Source organism: Chiloscyllium plagiosum, unplaced genomic scaffold, assembly GCF_037043375.1.
Source record: "Chiloscyllium plagiosum isolate Xiang-an unplaced genomic scaffold, Cpla_swu_hap1 HiC_scaffold_9, whole genome shotgun sequence".
Lineage (NCBI taxonomy): Eukaryota > Metazoa > Chordata > Chondrichthyes > Orectolobiformes > Hemiscylliidae > Chiloscyllium > Chiloscyllium plagiosum.
Genome location: NW_028270147.1, coordinates 66,971,787 through 66,986,334, shown reverse-complemented (window position 1 = coordinate 66,986,334; position 14,548 = coordinate 66,971,787). Strand labels below are relative to the sequence as shown.

Below are 14,548 nucleotides of genomic sequence, written 5' to 3'. Positions count from 1 at the left end.
TACATTAGCCAGCCAGTATAATCCCATGTATGGCCACAAAACCATGTACTTTCCCAATATATAGGTGAATGTGAGGACTGCAGACGCTGGAGATCAGAGTCTAGATTAGAGTAGTGCTGGAAAAGCATAGCAGGTCAGGCAGCATCTGAAGAGCAGGAGAGTCAAGGTTTCAGGCAAAAGTCCTTCATCAGGAATAAGGCAGGGAGCATCTGGGGTGGAGAGATAATTGGGAGTGGGGTGGGGTTGGGGAGAAATTGGGGAGCTAAAAGTACAATAGGTGGGGATGAAGGTGATAGGTTGGAAAGGAGGGTGGAGCGGATAGGTGGCAAGGAAGATTGGCAGGTAGGACAGGTCATGAGGATGGTGCTGAGCTGGATGGTTGGAACTGGGGTAAGGTGGGGGAGGGGAAATAAGGAAACTGGTGAAGTCTACATTGATGTCCTGGGGTTGAAGTGTTCCGAGGCGGAAGATGAGGCGTTCTTCCTCCAGGTGTCGGGTGGTGAGGGAGTGGCGGTGGAGGAGGCCCAGGACCTACATGTCCTCGGCAGAGTGGGATGGGGAGTTGAAATGTTGGGCCACGGGGCGGTGTGGTTGATTGGTGCTGGTGTCCTGGAACTGTTCCCTGAAGCACTCTGTGAGGAGGCGTCCAGTCTCCCCAGTGCAAAGGAGACCGCATCGGGAGCAACGGATACAATAAATGACATTGGTGGATGTGCAGGTAAAACTTTGATGGATGTGGAAGGCTCCTTTAGGGCCTTGGATAGAGGTGAGGGAGGAAGTATGGGTGCAGGATTTGCAATTCCTGCAGTGGCAGGGGAAGGTGCCAGGACAGGAGGGTGGGTTGTAGGGGAGCATGGACCTGACCAGGTAGTCACGGAGGGAACGGTCTTTACAGAAAGCGGATAGGGATGGGGAGGGAAATATATCCCTGGTGGTGGGATCTGTTTGTAGATTTTGCCAATGTATGATATGTCACAAAGTAGATCTTTTGGGGGAATGGTAGCACAATGTCAATACAAAGCTGGTAATCAGAGGCCTAGACTGAGTTTAGATTCCAACTATAACAGCCGGTGTAATTTAGATGAAATTAATAAATCTGGACTAAAATATTACTCTCATTAACATTCATTAGAAATCACTAGATTGCTGTAAAAACTGATTTGTTTTACTGATGTACTTTAGGGGCAGAAAAATGTTCTGACCTTAATGCAACTTCAGATCCATAATAATGTAAGTAACTGAGTTGTCAAGAGGCAGCTCACCACTGTTTCAAGTGTGCTCAAAGCCTAGACAAGGACAAATAAAAAGACACACAGGCATAAGATGAACGTCTTCATTATAAAAGATAATCTGTGATCTAGCAGAAAGAACAAGTATGGAATTATATTTAAATGAGGGTTAATGCCTTCCAGATAAAATGGGAAGAAATTGGAGGGAAAATATTTGTCACCTGCACTTCTTTAATGTCCCTCTGAAGTGAATCACTGCTTGGTATACAGTTTACCATTAATTATGAAATTGTATTTGGTATTCACAGACGCTGTACATGTAATATGGCTGGTGTTACCGAGATCTGTGATGTTGAAACAGGAAGATGCACCTGTAAATATAATGTGGAAGGGACCAACTGTAACCGGTAAGTGTTTTATAACAATAATATTGAAATCAACATGTCTGGTTCAGGATTATAGCTATTTTAACACTATGATTGAAGTTGTACTAATAAATGTATTACTTTGGAGTACCAAAGGTACTTAGATATTAGTAGAGCTTGAAGCATTTTAAACCAGTTAGTGTTACCAATTATCGGTTTTAAACTGCATGTCTTATTCTCTGTAATTTCAGTCATTCTTTCCGTGATCTTGCACCTATAGGTGCATTTTCTAAACTATAGCGCCTTTTATAAACTTTATATTTAATTGTTATTTCTGGTTTAAACTAACCATGTCTTTGCATGTTTATTCAGATTTAATTTTTAATGGAGGGCATTGAAAGAAAACATTTGGATACTAAATGCCCAGAACATATCTGTGAAGATAAAAATTATGCCCTTCACCCTGACTGATACTTGGCAGCTAGAGTTATTTATATTTTATAGGGCAGACTATCTAGGTTTTGTGGATAAAGCTGCCTGGAGTGGGAAGAGCAAAGAGAAGTGCCAGAACTAACAGAATTGCCACTGTATCTTTGTCAGCTTTCCCTCAGTTCAAGGCTAATGCCAACTCAAGGTCACCAGCTTTATCTGTGGGTCTTCATGTACTGAACAGGCTGATTCTCAACACATGGATCCCTGGGCACAGAGAGGGGGGCATGATGTCCAAAAGCTAGTGGGATCTGGGGTGCAGAATTCACTTCCTTTTCTTTGCTTCATCAATAAAATGTTGTGAATCAAAACATGGTGCTTGCTTGACAAGTTTTCGTCGGCTCCTCACATACTGATGCACATAAAGCAAAGTTTATGAGTTCCTTTGAAGTGTTTCCTTTGTCCTCCCCGGGACTTTTGGCCATTTGAGTTTTGAGTTTTGAGAAGACCTGACCTGTGTTGAAATCACAGAGTTACTGGTCTGAAAAAGGTTTGACTGTGACGCACAGCAAATTGTTTAGATTGTTAACAATCACTCTCTCAGTTCATGTTTGTAGGATGACCATCAGGATAGCTATTTCCACCCCAACGTCAGTTAAAGGATTTGTATCTGAGTATTGTATCAGTACCCTCTGGGCAAAACAGAAGGGAAAAATCCTCATAATTCTTTAACTGATTCTCCCCCATAGGTGCAAGCCAGGTTATTACAACCTTCATCCAGACAACCCCATGGGATGCTCGGCATGTTTCTGCTTTGGGCATTCGTCCATCTGCAAGGTGGAAGATGGATATACGAAGGCGTGCATAACCTCTACCTTCGATTCAGGTATAGCAGCAACTTGCCCCAATGAACTGAAGTGTCATTCATCAGTAAGGGGCCATCTAACAAAAATTAATTCAGATGTCATTCAGACTGACAGTGAGAGATCATGAATCAAATTTTATGATTGTGTTAGGATTAAATCTGAGGATGGAAAGAATTGCTTTAGTAATCTGAGTAGTATGGTCATTGGAATGATTTGTTTGTAAAGATCATGGAAAACCATATTATTGCCAGATGAGTTTGAAAAATTTAAGCAATGTTGTTAGGTTCTATAATTGGAGTCTATGCCGTTAATTAGTAGAAGAAAAACTAAACGTGTTCCTTTGTTTGTCACTCATCTCAGCTCTGATGTTCCCATGACCTGATGGTGATAGCATTTGGGAGCTGAAAGACCACTTCGGAGCATTTTAACCTCTTCCTGTCATGAAAACCTGATTTCCTTCACAGAGGTTATAAAATTACAATTTAATGTTGCAGTGTTAGCTTCACAAAATCATTAGAAATGGAAGTAGGGCACTCAGCCCAATATGTTTATCTCGTCATTCAATGGGAACAGGGCTGAGCTGACCATAGCTTCAATTTTATTTTCCTGCCTGCTCCTGGACTCCGTTGTACATCAAAAATCAGTTTAACTCAGCTTTAAATTTATTCCCTGCCTCCATTAGCTGTGTGCAAGAGATTCCAAACACTAATGACTCTCTGCAAGAAGGAATTCCTCATCATCTCTGTCTTAAATGGGACCCACTTATACTTAATCTGCAGCCTTTCCAGCATCTATCCAATCAAGTTTCCTCACAAACTCATATGTTTCAATAAGATCATCTCTGATTCTTCTAAAATCTAAAGATTATCAGTCCAAATTGCTCCATCCTATCTCGTAAGATGACCCTTTCATCCCAGGAATCTGCCCAATTCATCTTTTCTGACCTATTTCTTCAGTACAGAGATCAAAACTGGAAAACTGCAGTGTGGTCTCACCAACGAGCTGTTCTGCTATCGCACGACTTCCATATTTTTATTTCGCATTCCTCCTTGCAATTAAGGCTAACATTCCATATGCCTTTGTAGTTATTTCCTATAATCTCACGTTAATATTATGCAATTTATGGACAAGGAATCTCACTCCATCTGTACACAATATTCTGCAGTCCCTCTGTATTTACATAATATTCTTCTTTTGTATTCTTCCTCCCAAAGTGGACAGATTCACACATTTCCCTCATTGTACTCCGAGTGCCAATGTTCTGTTACAATCACCAACCAACTAAGTACTTTTCCAGACTTGCATCCTCCTCACAACTCACTTTGCTCTCTACCTTTGTAGTGTCAGTAAATTTCATTGCAATGTAGTTGGTTCCCTTCATCCAAGTCATTAGTATAGCATGTAAATATTTGAGGGCCAGCATTAATCCATGTGACACTCCATTAGTAAGTTTACCAACCTTAAAATGATCCATTTATCCAGACTCTCACTTTCCTATTTGTGAGCCAATTCTCTATCCATGCTAATATAACACCCCAGCAACATTATTTTTTATATGGCACCTCATCAAATGCCTCCTGTAAATCTGAATGCTCATCTGCTAGCTTCCCCTTATCCACACTATTTGTTACATCCTGGAAGAACTGTAATAAACTTTCAGTCTCATTTAGATCTGCATGTACTTTACCTTTTAACAGCAGCTGTGATGAAGCTGCTGTCACTTTATCATATTATTACTTTATCCAGAACATTCCTGAACAAGTTAACACAAATTGAAATATTTTAGAATATAAATATATCATAATATAGCTGAAAGACATTTCGTTGTCAATAGTCCAACATAACCAACTTGTCAGTAAACTGCACAGCTTAAAAATTGCTATTAGTTGCCACATAAAATGCTGATCACACTGCTGTGAAATGTCTTAATTACATTAAAATTAAGAGAGTGAACAAATAATTTGGTGTGAACTCATGTCAACATTTGAACAATACTGTCATAGATAGTGATATCCAAGATTATATTGTTCTCCATCTTAAAGAATTAGAATCTCCACAGAGTGGAAACAGGCACTTCGGCCCAACAAGTCCACACCAACTCTCTGAAGAGCAACCCACCCAGACCCATTCCCCTAACCTATATTTATCACTGATTAATGCATCTAACCTATACATTCCTGAATACTATGGACAACTTAGCATGGCCAATGCACCCAACCTGCACATCTTTGGATTGTGGAAGGAAACCGGAGCACCCAGAGGAAACCCACGCAGACACGGAGAGAATGTGCAAACTGCACACAGACAGTCACCCGGGGCTGGATTTGAACCCAGGTCCCTGGCACTGTGAGGCAGCAGCACTAATCACTGAGCCACCATGCTGCCCCTGGGTAGAATTGTTTAACTTACTAATTGCAATTAAGGTAGAACTCTTCTTAAAGTCAAAGGGCTAACTGTAATTGACTATGTGTAGGATTGTGATTTTTTTATTGGTCTGTACTTGTGAGCAGATTATGAAGGATGGAAAGCACAGCACCGGGAAAGTGGCAATCTCCCAATAATGAGGTCATCATCATCACGTGACATTATTGTTGAAGGCAAAGATGACTACCCAATATTCTTTGTTGCTCCAGGTAAGTTGAGAATAATTATGGGCATTCACGTATTAGCTCACCACTTTGGTATTCCAAGTTCATTTGTATATTTGTTAAATTGCTCACACTCACTTTGATGACCTGCCCACAAAAAAGATGATACGGTAATTTAACATTTGGATGGTTTTAATTAGTGTACTTTAAGTTTGTCCATCTCAGAGATGACACTTTATGGCCCATTTTAGAGTCTCTTCAAGAATTAGGAATTTATAATTTTATACATTTAAAAGTGGTTTGAAAATCCTTACCTTAGCACTCATGACTTTACAATGTAGACTTGAAATATGGGGTTGAATTGTTGATTTAACAGAAGTTTATAGCATTTACAACATACAATACATAATTATTTATCTCAGTTACTAACACTGATTTGTTCTGATGTTATATCACATATTTCCCCTTCAGCAAAACATTAACTTTATGAGGGATTTAATGTTTTCAATAGAAATCATTTCATTCTCAGATTTAGTTATTTAGGAAATGTATCGACAAGTCTTGAAAAATGATTTGTCTCTGCCATTTCCAAATTTTTAAAATCTTCATGCTCTGGTGTCTTGACACCACCATAACATTGTAACCCCAAGGGGCATTCAGGGAGGTAACACACTGTGTCCTTATTATTGATATTATTTATCCTTTATTCATACAATCACAGTTATTCTGGTTAGCTGTCACACCTCTATTAACATAACCTCAATGAGATAAGTGCACAAGAGCTGCAAGAAATGACTTAATAAAATGATTATACCATTTAAATTTTGAAATCAGTAATCAAGTAAATCCTGCAATTGCCATTTGATTTTCTCGCTTCCATGATAAATGATCTATATCTCAGCATTTCTGTAAGAATTAAGGAAGATTTTAATAAAATAAACTTATCTTTAATGCTTGGTAATTGACCAAAGACAGAGCCAATATTCTGGTCTGTTTCAGGTTAAGAATAGTGGGTTGAGTCTATGGTCATTACTAATGTTTAACTCTTTCATCTTCAGCCAAGTTCTTGGGAAATCAAGTGCTGAGCTACGGACAGAACCTTTCCTTCACATTCTATGTGGAAAGCAATGGTGCCTACCCATCAGTTGAAGATCTGATCCTGGAAGGAGATGGTCAAACATTGACTACTCAAGTCAATGCACAAAATAATCCAATCCCTTCTACGACAAAGCACACATTCAACTACAGGTAGATAAAATAGATGCTTTGAGTTCAACTGATCTTTGTTTCAGTTAAGCTAGAACTGGAACACAGTTTTTGATCTGAATATGGATTGAATGCGATTAGATCATTCCGTCTTCAGGATATACTGTGCAGGATGTGTATTTCACAATTAATGCTATTATTGGCAAATTAGTCACAGACATGATCTGCAGTAAATGAAAATATTTTAACATTGCATCCAAGGATTATTGTCTAACAAGCTAATGTTAATTTTTTAGTGATGTATCTTTCCAAGAAGTCAATTTTGTCATAGGCTTTGAGAAAATACTTAAATAAATTGAGTAAGTTAGTTAATTGATTATTGACAGACCCAACTCCATGATGCTCCGCGAGATGAATGCTTCCCATTAACACAAACTGTCATATAACTGTGTAACTGAGTCTTGGCAGTACAGTATTTTGATTTTGTTTATTAGCATGGTGGAGGTTGAAGTGAAAAGGTTAACAATTCTGTTTTGCCTTCTAGACTCCATGAGGGTTTAGAGTATGGATGGAAGCCATTTTTAACTTCCTTTGACTTCCAGCGGGTGCTCAGCAACCTCAAGGCCATCAAAATCCGTGGCTCATATAACAGGCAAAGTAAGCTTTCTGAGAGCAAACTTATCCAAGTTTATAGAAGATAAATGAAACTGAGTAAGAATGATGCTGAAAATTAAGTTGAGAAACAGAAATAAGATAAAGTGAGGAGAAATTTATCTCTCGCTCATCTTCCGAGCGAAGTTGACTGGGTTCACCATGTGAAGTGTTTGATAGTTTCCAGTTGGTATGTAGGTGACTGCTCAGGCCGATCTGTGTCCTGAAGGTTCCGGTGTAAATACGACAGAATATGACAAATGATTGAATTTTAGACTGATTGCAGGCTTGGGACTTCTCCATTTTGACCTTTATTTCCTGTCTTGATTATGCATGTACTTTCAAAGAAGGCCATGCTGTTTTTATTTGGTTTTACCAGGAAGGAACATCCTGGGTGAGCTTCTTCCTGGACACAAAAAAGGCATAAAATTCCTAAATGAAGACTTCCGTATCATTGCCGCGAGGTTATGCCCCAGACTCAGTCTCCATATAGAAGACTTCATTTGATAAAGGATCAGTAGTCATTCTGGCTTCATTACCACCCCAGTTCAGTTGTTATTACCTCAAATAGTGTAAATAGTTATCATGCAAACTTGGGCAAACACTTCTGCATTTTGCTCAAATAATTCTAAAGGTGGCAGGTATCTGTTTGGATAAACTTTCAGTCACAAGCCTTAGGTCTTATATTCAGCTGGGCTCGAGCTGGTGGTGCTGAGCAGGACCAAGTAACATCTGAAAATGAGGCCATTAAAGAACGAGTTCCATCGTTTGTTAGATACTCAGGTCACGAAGACCTACAAACTTGCAGCATTACCAGCTGCTGCTTTTACCCACCTTACCAGAGGTGTGTCTCTGCCAGAAACATATGGTATGTAGAAACCTGGAAATAAAGGCATTTTCAGACCATTGTGTGTGAAATGCACTTTGGGTCTATTCTATGGGTATAATGGTGAAAAGAAAACCAGTTTGTTTGGGGAAAATCATCAGTATTGCTTGAAATTCTCTTATACTTTGTATCCCTGAATCCTATCCTGCAGTTAAATAGGAGGACATTTTAAAACTGCTTTTGGTTATAGACACATAAGATACAGTGGAGTGAAGGATTGAATAAATATGACCATCGTAATGAAGTGACACTTAATTTAAATTAAGCAAATATGGAATTTTTTACTTTTTCCTTTTGTCACAGTAATGAATGAGATAGCAGTTTAGTAACATGACACTGGAAGTAACCTCGATCCTTTTTATTGCAGGCGCTGGACACCTCGATAATGTGTCTCTCCACACAGCCAGACCTGGTACTGGAAGTCCTGCTCAGTGGGTAGAGAAATGTACATGTCCAACAGGCTATGAGGGACGATTCTGTGAGAAATGTGCAAGAGGCTTTACAAGGCAAAGACGCAAACTTGGAGGTTTTAGCAAGTGCGTGCCATGTGCCTGTCAAGGCTCTAGTAGTACCTGTGATGCAGAAACTGGTGAGTTTGTCACTGTATTGGCTTAGATTATGGTTTGAGGTGTCAGACGGGGATGAACTATGTAACAAGGTTAGTGGCATGCTGGATAAAAATGGAGGCAGTTTAAGTAATAACGAACCAGATGCCAAATGATACCTATTTAAAACCCTCATTCTCCACCCACTGAATTCAACAGGTCAAGGGATTCACCATGTGGGTAGACTGACAAGAAAACTGTATCGGGTTTCTTTCCAGAAGGGAACCCAGTGCCTGAATGAGGGACACAGCATTTAGAACAGGAGATTCCACTGAGAGCCCCTGCCTTGACCTTTCTTGGAACCTATGTAGTCTCCTGCTGGTGATTTCCTCATTGTGGCTTCCATCTTGGCCCGACTTACCTTTCTCCAGAGATTTAATGATGATCCCTGGTGAAGGTCCAAGTACCAGCCACAGCCACAGCTCATTGTTGACCTCTGTGCAATGGAAAGTTGTCAGCCCCTTATTAGCTGGCAGTACTTGATGAAGGATTTCTGTCTGACTGGGAGATGTCCTGGAATTCAATACTCCCGCACAGCCAGGAACCCTGGTGTTGGAGTTCCTGCTACCATTAAAAAACTTAAATCTCCTTGGACTCCCAACTTGGCTCAGTGAGAGCGGTGGACATTGGGCCTTTCTGCAGCTCTCATTAAATTCCACTCTTAGTTACCAAGAAAAGCTCAAAGCACTAAATCTATGCAGGAGATCAAGTAACTTCTGATGAGAGGTGATACCATTGTTTAACATTTAATTATAAATGAGGTGGAGATAAGCAAGTATTTAAACTGGGCTATGAGCATATTTCTAGAGGGAAAAACATAAAATTCACAAGTTTTGTGCAAAGTTACAGTTCAGCAAAAACAACATTGCCGCTAGGATAATCGATGTTGAAAATTTTCCAGACTGGCAGTCAGTTCTGTATCAGAAGAGTTCTTCAAAAACTGGATCGCTGTGTGTTGAGGGAGAGTCTAGCCCGGTCATTAATAAAGTGTTCTTCCATGTTGCCCGCCAGGTTCCTGCTTCTCCAATGACCCTCCCAGGAATTGCCCACATGGTTATTATCCTGATGCTACTGAACCAAGAGGCTGTAGAATTTGTCCTTGTCCAAGAGGTACAGGGTGCTCTGTGACACCAGGAACAACAGAGGTGGTATGTGTGGGCTGTCCAGCAAAAACCATGGGTAAGTCTTGGGTACAATCTGTCACATTTAACTGTATAGAAGAGGTTAAAATAACACTAACAGAAAAAAAAACACTGCTACTTTTATACAAAGCAGGCCTGTTCAGCAGATTTGTGCTTAGAACTAACTCATTCAGTTTATACTGCAGTTGTTTAAAATTGTGAATACTTGTGAAAAATGCATCCATCATTGAAAACTATAGTACAGCTTCATTATCCAAATTCCAATTATCTGCCTCCTTTCATCAGAATATTAGTGAGATGAAGCCTTACTTGAGAAGGTGACTCATTGCACAGCTAAATGTCATGATTCCTGGTATTTCACCTTGCGTACAGTGAATTAGCCTCCACAATGCTTAATGCCTGTAATGTAACAGTTTTTGCTATAGCTATAGGATATTGGAAATCATTGTTAAAAATTTTGTAAATTCCTTATAAGTCATATTTTGGAGACTTACTTCTCCTCCAACTTTTATGATTCATCAAGGTGTTCTTTTTGTTATGGAAGATATTGACTTAACATACATCATGCCTGTAACTAACAATAACACAGCTCCATATAGCCAATGAAATGTAAGAACACACTGCAAATTTGGGTATATATACTAATATGGCCTCTGTCATCTAGTGAAGTAAGATAAGAAATCGTATTCACATAACACTTTTCATATGTTCAAGGTATCTTAAAATAATAGTAAATGTTACAATATAGTGACAACTTTTAAAAAAGAAATTTGAAATCTCAGTGACCAGTTGAAAGGATGACACACAAAGACTTCACATTGTAAGATTTTAATTGCAAAGATAAGTAAAAAGCACTAATGACGAATCAGTATCTTTGTAGGTAGTTCATATTTTAAACCACAAATCAGAACATACTCCTTCTCATTTTCACACAAATGAAAACACACTTGATAGATATCCTTTACATCTGCTTTAGCAGATATTCTATTTTCCTGGAACCAGTTCAAGGTGATTCTTAGCTTCCAGGAATTTACTTCTGTTCTTTTTCTCCCTGGGAACTTTCAGTCTCTGAACTATCTTTCACAATGAGGCATTTCTGCTTGGATATTCTTACTCTAGTACGGACAGTCTTCCAGCCTTGTTTTTACTCCTTATGAATTCAGACTTTTCAATTTAAGAGTTACTATCTCATGCATTCCTGTGTGATGAACAATAATATCTTACTATTCATAGCTTCTCTCCCACTCTCTGATCCTGACCAACTAACTTATATGAGTTTTAATCATATTTTAAAAGCCCTTGCCCTCTCAAAGCTCATTAAAGTCAACATAGCAAATTCTTTCCTCTCATTATCGCTGTACAGAATTCAAACATATTACAGCATTTCCCATTAAGTTGAATTCTGGCAAACTACATTCTTTTCCAGTGAACACCTTATCATACAGATTGCTGAACAATTAGTTTCTCCTGCCTTCACATTTAATTTAACATGACAAGGTATATCAATATGAAAAAAATATAGTTGGTTTGATTAAATTTGCTTTTTGTTTACTTTAGTATACACTTTGAGACTCAAATGCATGTTTCTTCACATTCCTTCATGTTACTACATAAATTCCCTAGGTAACCGATGTGAAATGTGTGAGGAAGGATACTTTGGTAACCCACAGGCAGGTAGATCCTGTCAACCTTGTAGATGTAACAACAATGTGGATCCCAATTCAGTTAGCAATTGTGATCGGTGGACCGGGGAATGTCAAGAATGCCTGTACAACACTGCAGGACATCACTGTGAGAGATGCAAGAAAGGATTTTATGGAAATGCTCTTGCCTCCAATCCTACTGAAAAGTGCAAACGTAAGAATTGTGTTTGAACTTTACATATCCTATATGCAGACATATTCTATGGCATAAAGTTTGCTGTTTCATCACAGCAAATCTGTATAAAACAAATCTGGTTCAATATTACAGAAGATTGAAATTTGTCCTTGATGTTATCAATGGTTTTTAATGTACAATTTTAGTTTCTCTAATGTTAAAAGTATTTTAGAGACACTAAATATGAATTGTTTTCTGGTTTACTGGTTTGGGATTAATCGCCCTATGAATGCCAGCTTCCCAATGGATTTCCATTGCTGAGGTAAAGCCTAAAGGCTATACAATCCCAATAGCATTGTAATGGGACTTCTGCTGCAGCTTCAAAAGAGGCACGTGGGCATTCAAAGCAGAAGAAAAGTATTGGAGATATCCTCAAAGATGCAGGTCTACACAATTAGATTAGTGATGACAGTGCTGAAGTGGTGGAACATGTAACAGCAGGAAGATACAACTCCTGCAAAATGTTCTGTCCCCCCTGTTGAGTGCTCTGAGAGCTGTATCACTTCCATAGAACCACTGCTGCCTTCCACATGGTGAACCTATGAAGTGATAATAACTTAATAACTGTTTGAAAATCTGATGAGGTTCCCTGGTATTTGATTTGTGGCAGTGGATAGCAGTCCAGTTTGTGGTGGAGAGGGAGCAAAGAGAAAGACCAAAGGAAGAAGTCTTACATTCCCCACAGTGTGGAAATTGTAGTGGAGCACTGCAGCATGGAAGAGCATTGAAACAGTATCAGTCTCAAGACCAAATGCTCATCTCAAGCTTTTCTGCTGCTCTCCCACCTGAATTCAAGTAAATTATGCAAGGAAGTGCTGCCCCAGTTCTACTCCAATTCATGCTCAGAAGTGAATTTGAGGCTTAAATAAAACAAAGAACTGGAAGATGCTGGAAATCTGAAATATAAACAGAAAGTGCTGGAGAACCTCAAAAGGTGTGGCAGCATCTAAGGAGAGACAACAAAACTAACGTTCTGGGTCTGGTGACTCTTCCTCAGAAGAGAATTCTACGCTTAGACTGTGACTGTTTGTACAGATTAACATATCCTTCAATACTTTAAGCAACAAGCATGAAGTAAACAAATCTGAGATCTGCTGTACATTTTCATGTAATAGCTTTATTACTTTTACAGCTTGTAACTGTGACCCAAGTGGTTCTTGGTCCTTACAGTGCAGAGATGATGGAACATGTGATTGCAAGTCAGGAGTCTTTGGAGCTAAATGTAACCAGTGTGCAGGGGATACCTATTACAATAGCACCACAGGCTGCCAGGAGTGCCCTAGCTGCTATCAAGCTGTAAAAAGCAAGGTAGGCAACTGATTCCCTCTGGCTAAGGGAAAGCTACCTTAGTTTTTGTTTTGAAATTATAAGAGCAGAATTTTGTCATGAAATTTATGTCTATTTTTATAGCAATCCTATATTATCATATACTAGCATCAATATCTGAATAACCAAAGGAGAATTGCCAGAGTATGTGGGCCTGACGAAAGCATGGAACCTCTGTCCTATTCCTTTTCTAATTTCTTTTTTTAATTTGAAAGCATAAAACATGAAAACATAAAGTCTCAGCAAAGAGAAACTGTTTAGTAGTGAGTCAAGCGTAGGCCATTTAGCTACTTCAGCCTGCTTCAACATTCAGGTAGGCCATGGTTGATCATCTACCTCAATGCTACTTCCCCACCTCATCTCCATATCCCTTTCTGGGATATACATAATCTCCAGAAATCTATGATTTCTGTGTTGAACATACTCAATTATTGAGCTGCCACAGCCCTCTGGGATAAACAATTCCAGATACACCATCCTCCAAGTGTAGAAATCCCTCCTTATCTCAATTTTCAATGACTTAGCTTTACCTTGAGATTATGTATTTGGTTTTACAGTCACCAGCCAGGGGAAATACAACTACCATCTAACCACATCTACCCTGCCATGCCCTGTAAGAGTTTTGTAAGTTTAAATGAGGGCATCTCTCATTCTTGAAAGCTCTACAAAATACAGGACCAGTTTCCACAGTCTGTCCTCATAAGACAATCTCACCATCATAGGGATTAATCTGGTGAACCTCCATTGAAATTTATGACAAGTATATCCTTACTTAGATAAGGAGACCATGTCATACACGTTATTACAACAGGCGGAGTCTCACCAAGGCTCTATAGAACTGCACCAAGCCACCTTCATTAACTGTACTCAAATCCACTTAAAATGAAAGACAACATAATGCTTGCATTCCTAATCGCTTGCTGAATTTGCATAGCTTTTAGTGACTCATGGTCAAGGACACACTGATCCCTTTAATATATATTTCCAGGAAATGACGCTGTATTACTTATTTGAAAAGTGTCATCATCATTATCATATTCTAATCATTGCCATTCATCTTACTTTTGGGACTTTGCTACATGAAACATTATGGGGCATTGCTGATGTTTAGTTTGTAGATTGCACCAACCAGCTGATAGCGTATACTTTTGGAAGTTGACCATTGGCAGAAGAACACAGCAAACCAGGCAGCGTCAAGAGATGGAGAAGTTGAAGTTTCGGGTGTAATCCCTCTTCAGGAGTGGAAGTGGGTGTAAGGGGATCTGCAGATAAAGGGGGTGGGGGGGGGGCAGGATGGTGACGTGGGGATAGGTAAAGACAGGTGGAGGGTACAGCAAGCCCCTCCCTCGCCCTTCTAATTCCTTCCAGCCACCGCTG

The 14,548-nt window shown here is 39.4% G+C and overlaps 1 protein-coding gene across 1 annotated transcript in view; it reads left to right on the top strand.

The window, feature by feature from the left end:
• The window catches only part of LOC122554461 (laminin subunit gamma-1-like), a 72,700-nt gene that overhangs the window by 26,930 nt on the left and 31,222 nt on the right, over positions 1-14,548 (top strand). Inside the window, exons 4-12 of the mRNA XM_043699528.2 lie at positions 1,538-1,636; positions 2,773-2,909; positions 5,400-5,522; positions 6,536-6,725; positions 7,228-7,340; positions 8,588-8,809; positions 9,837-10,004; positions 11,591-11,824; positions 12,978-13,153. Of these exons, the coding sequence (XP_043555463.2) occupies positions 1,538-1,636; positions 2,773-2,909; positions 5,400-5,522; positions 6,536-6,725; positions 7,228-7,340; positions 8,588-8,809; positions 9,837-10,004; positions 11,591-11,824; positions 12,978-13,153 (1,462 nt within the window). The remainder of the gene's footprint in view (positions 1-1,537; positions 1,637-2,772; positions 2,910-5,399; positions 5,523-6,535; positions 6,726-7,227; positions 7,341-8,587; positions 8,810-9,836; positions 10,005-11,590; positions 11,825-12,977; positions 13,154-14,548) is intronic.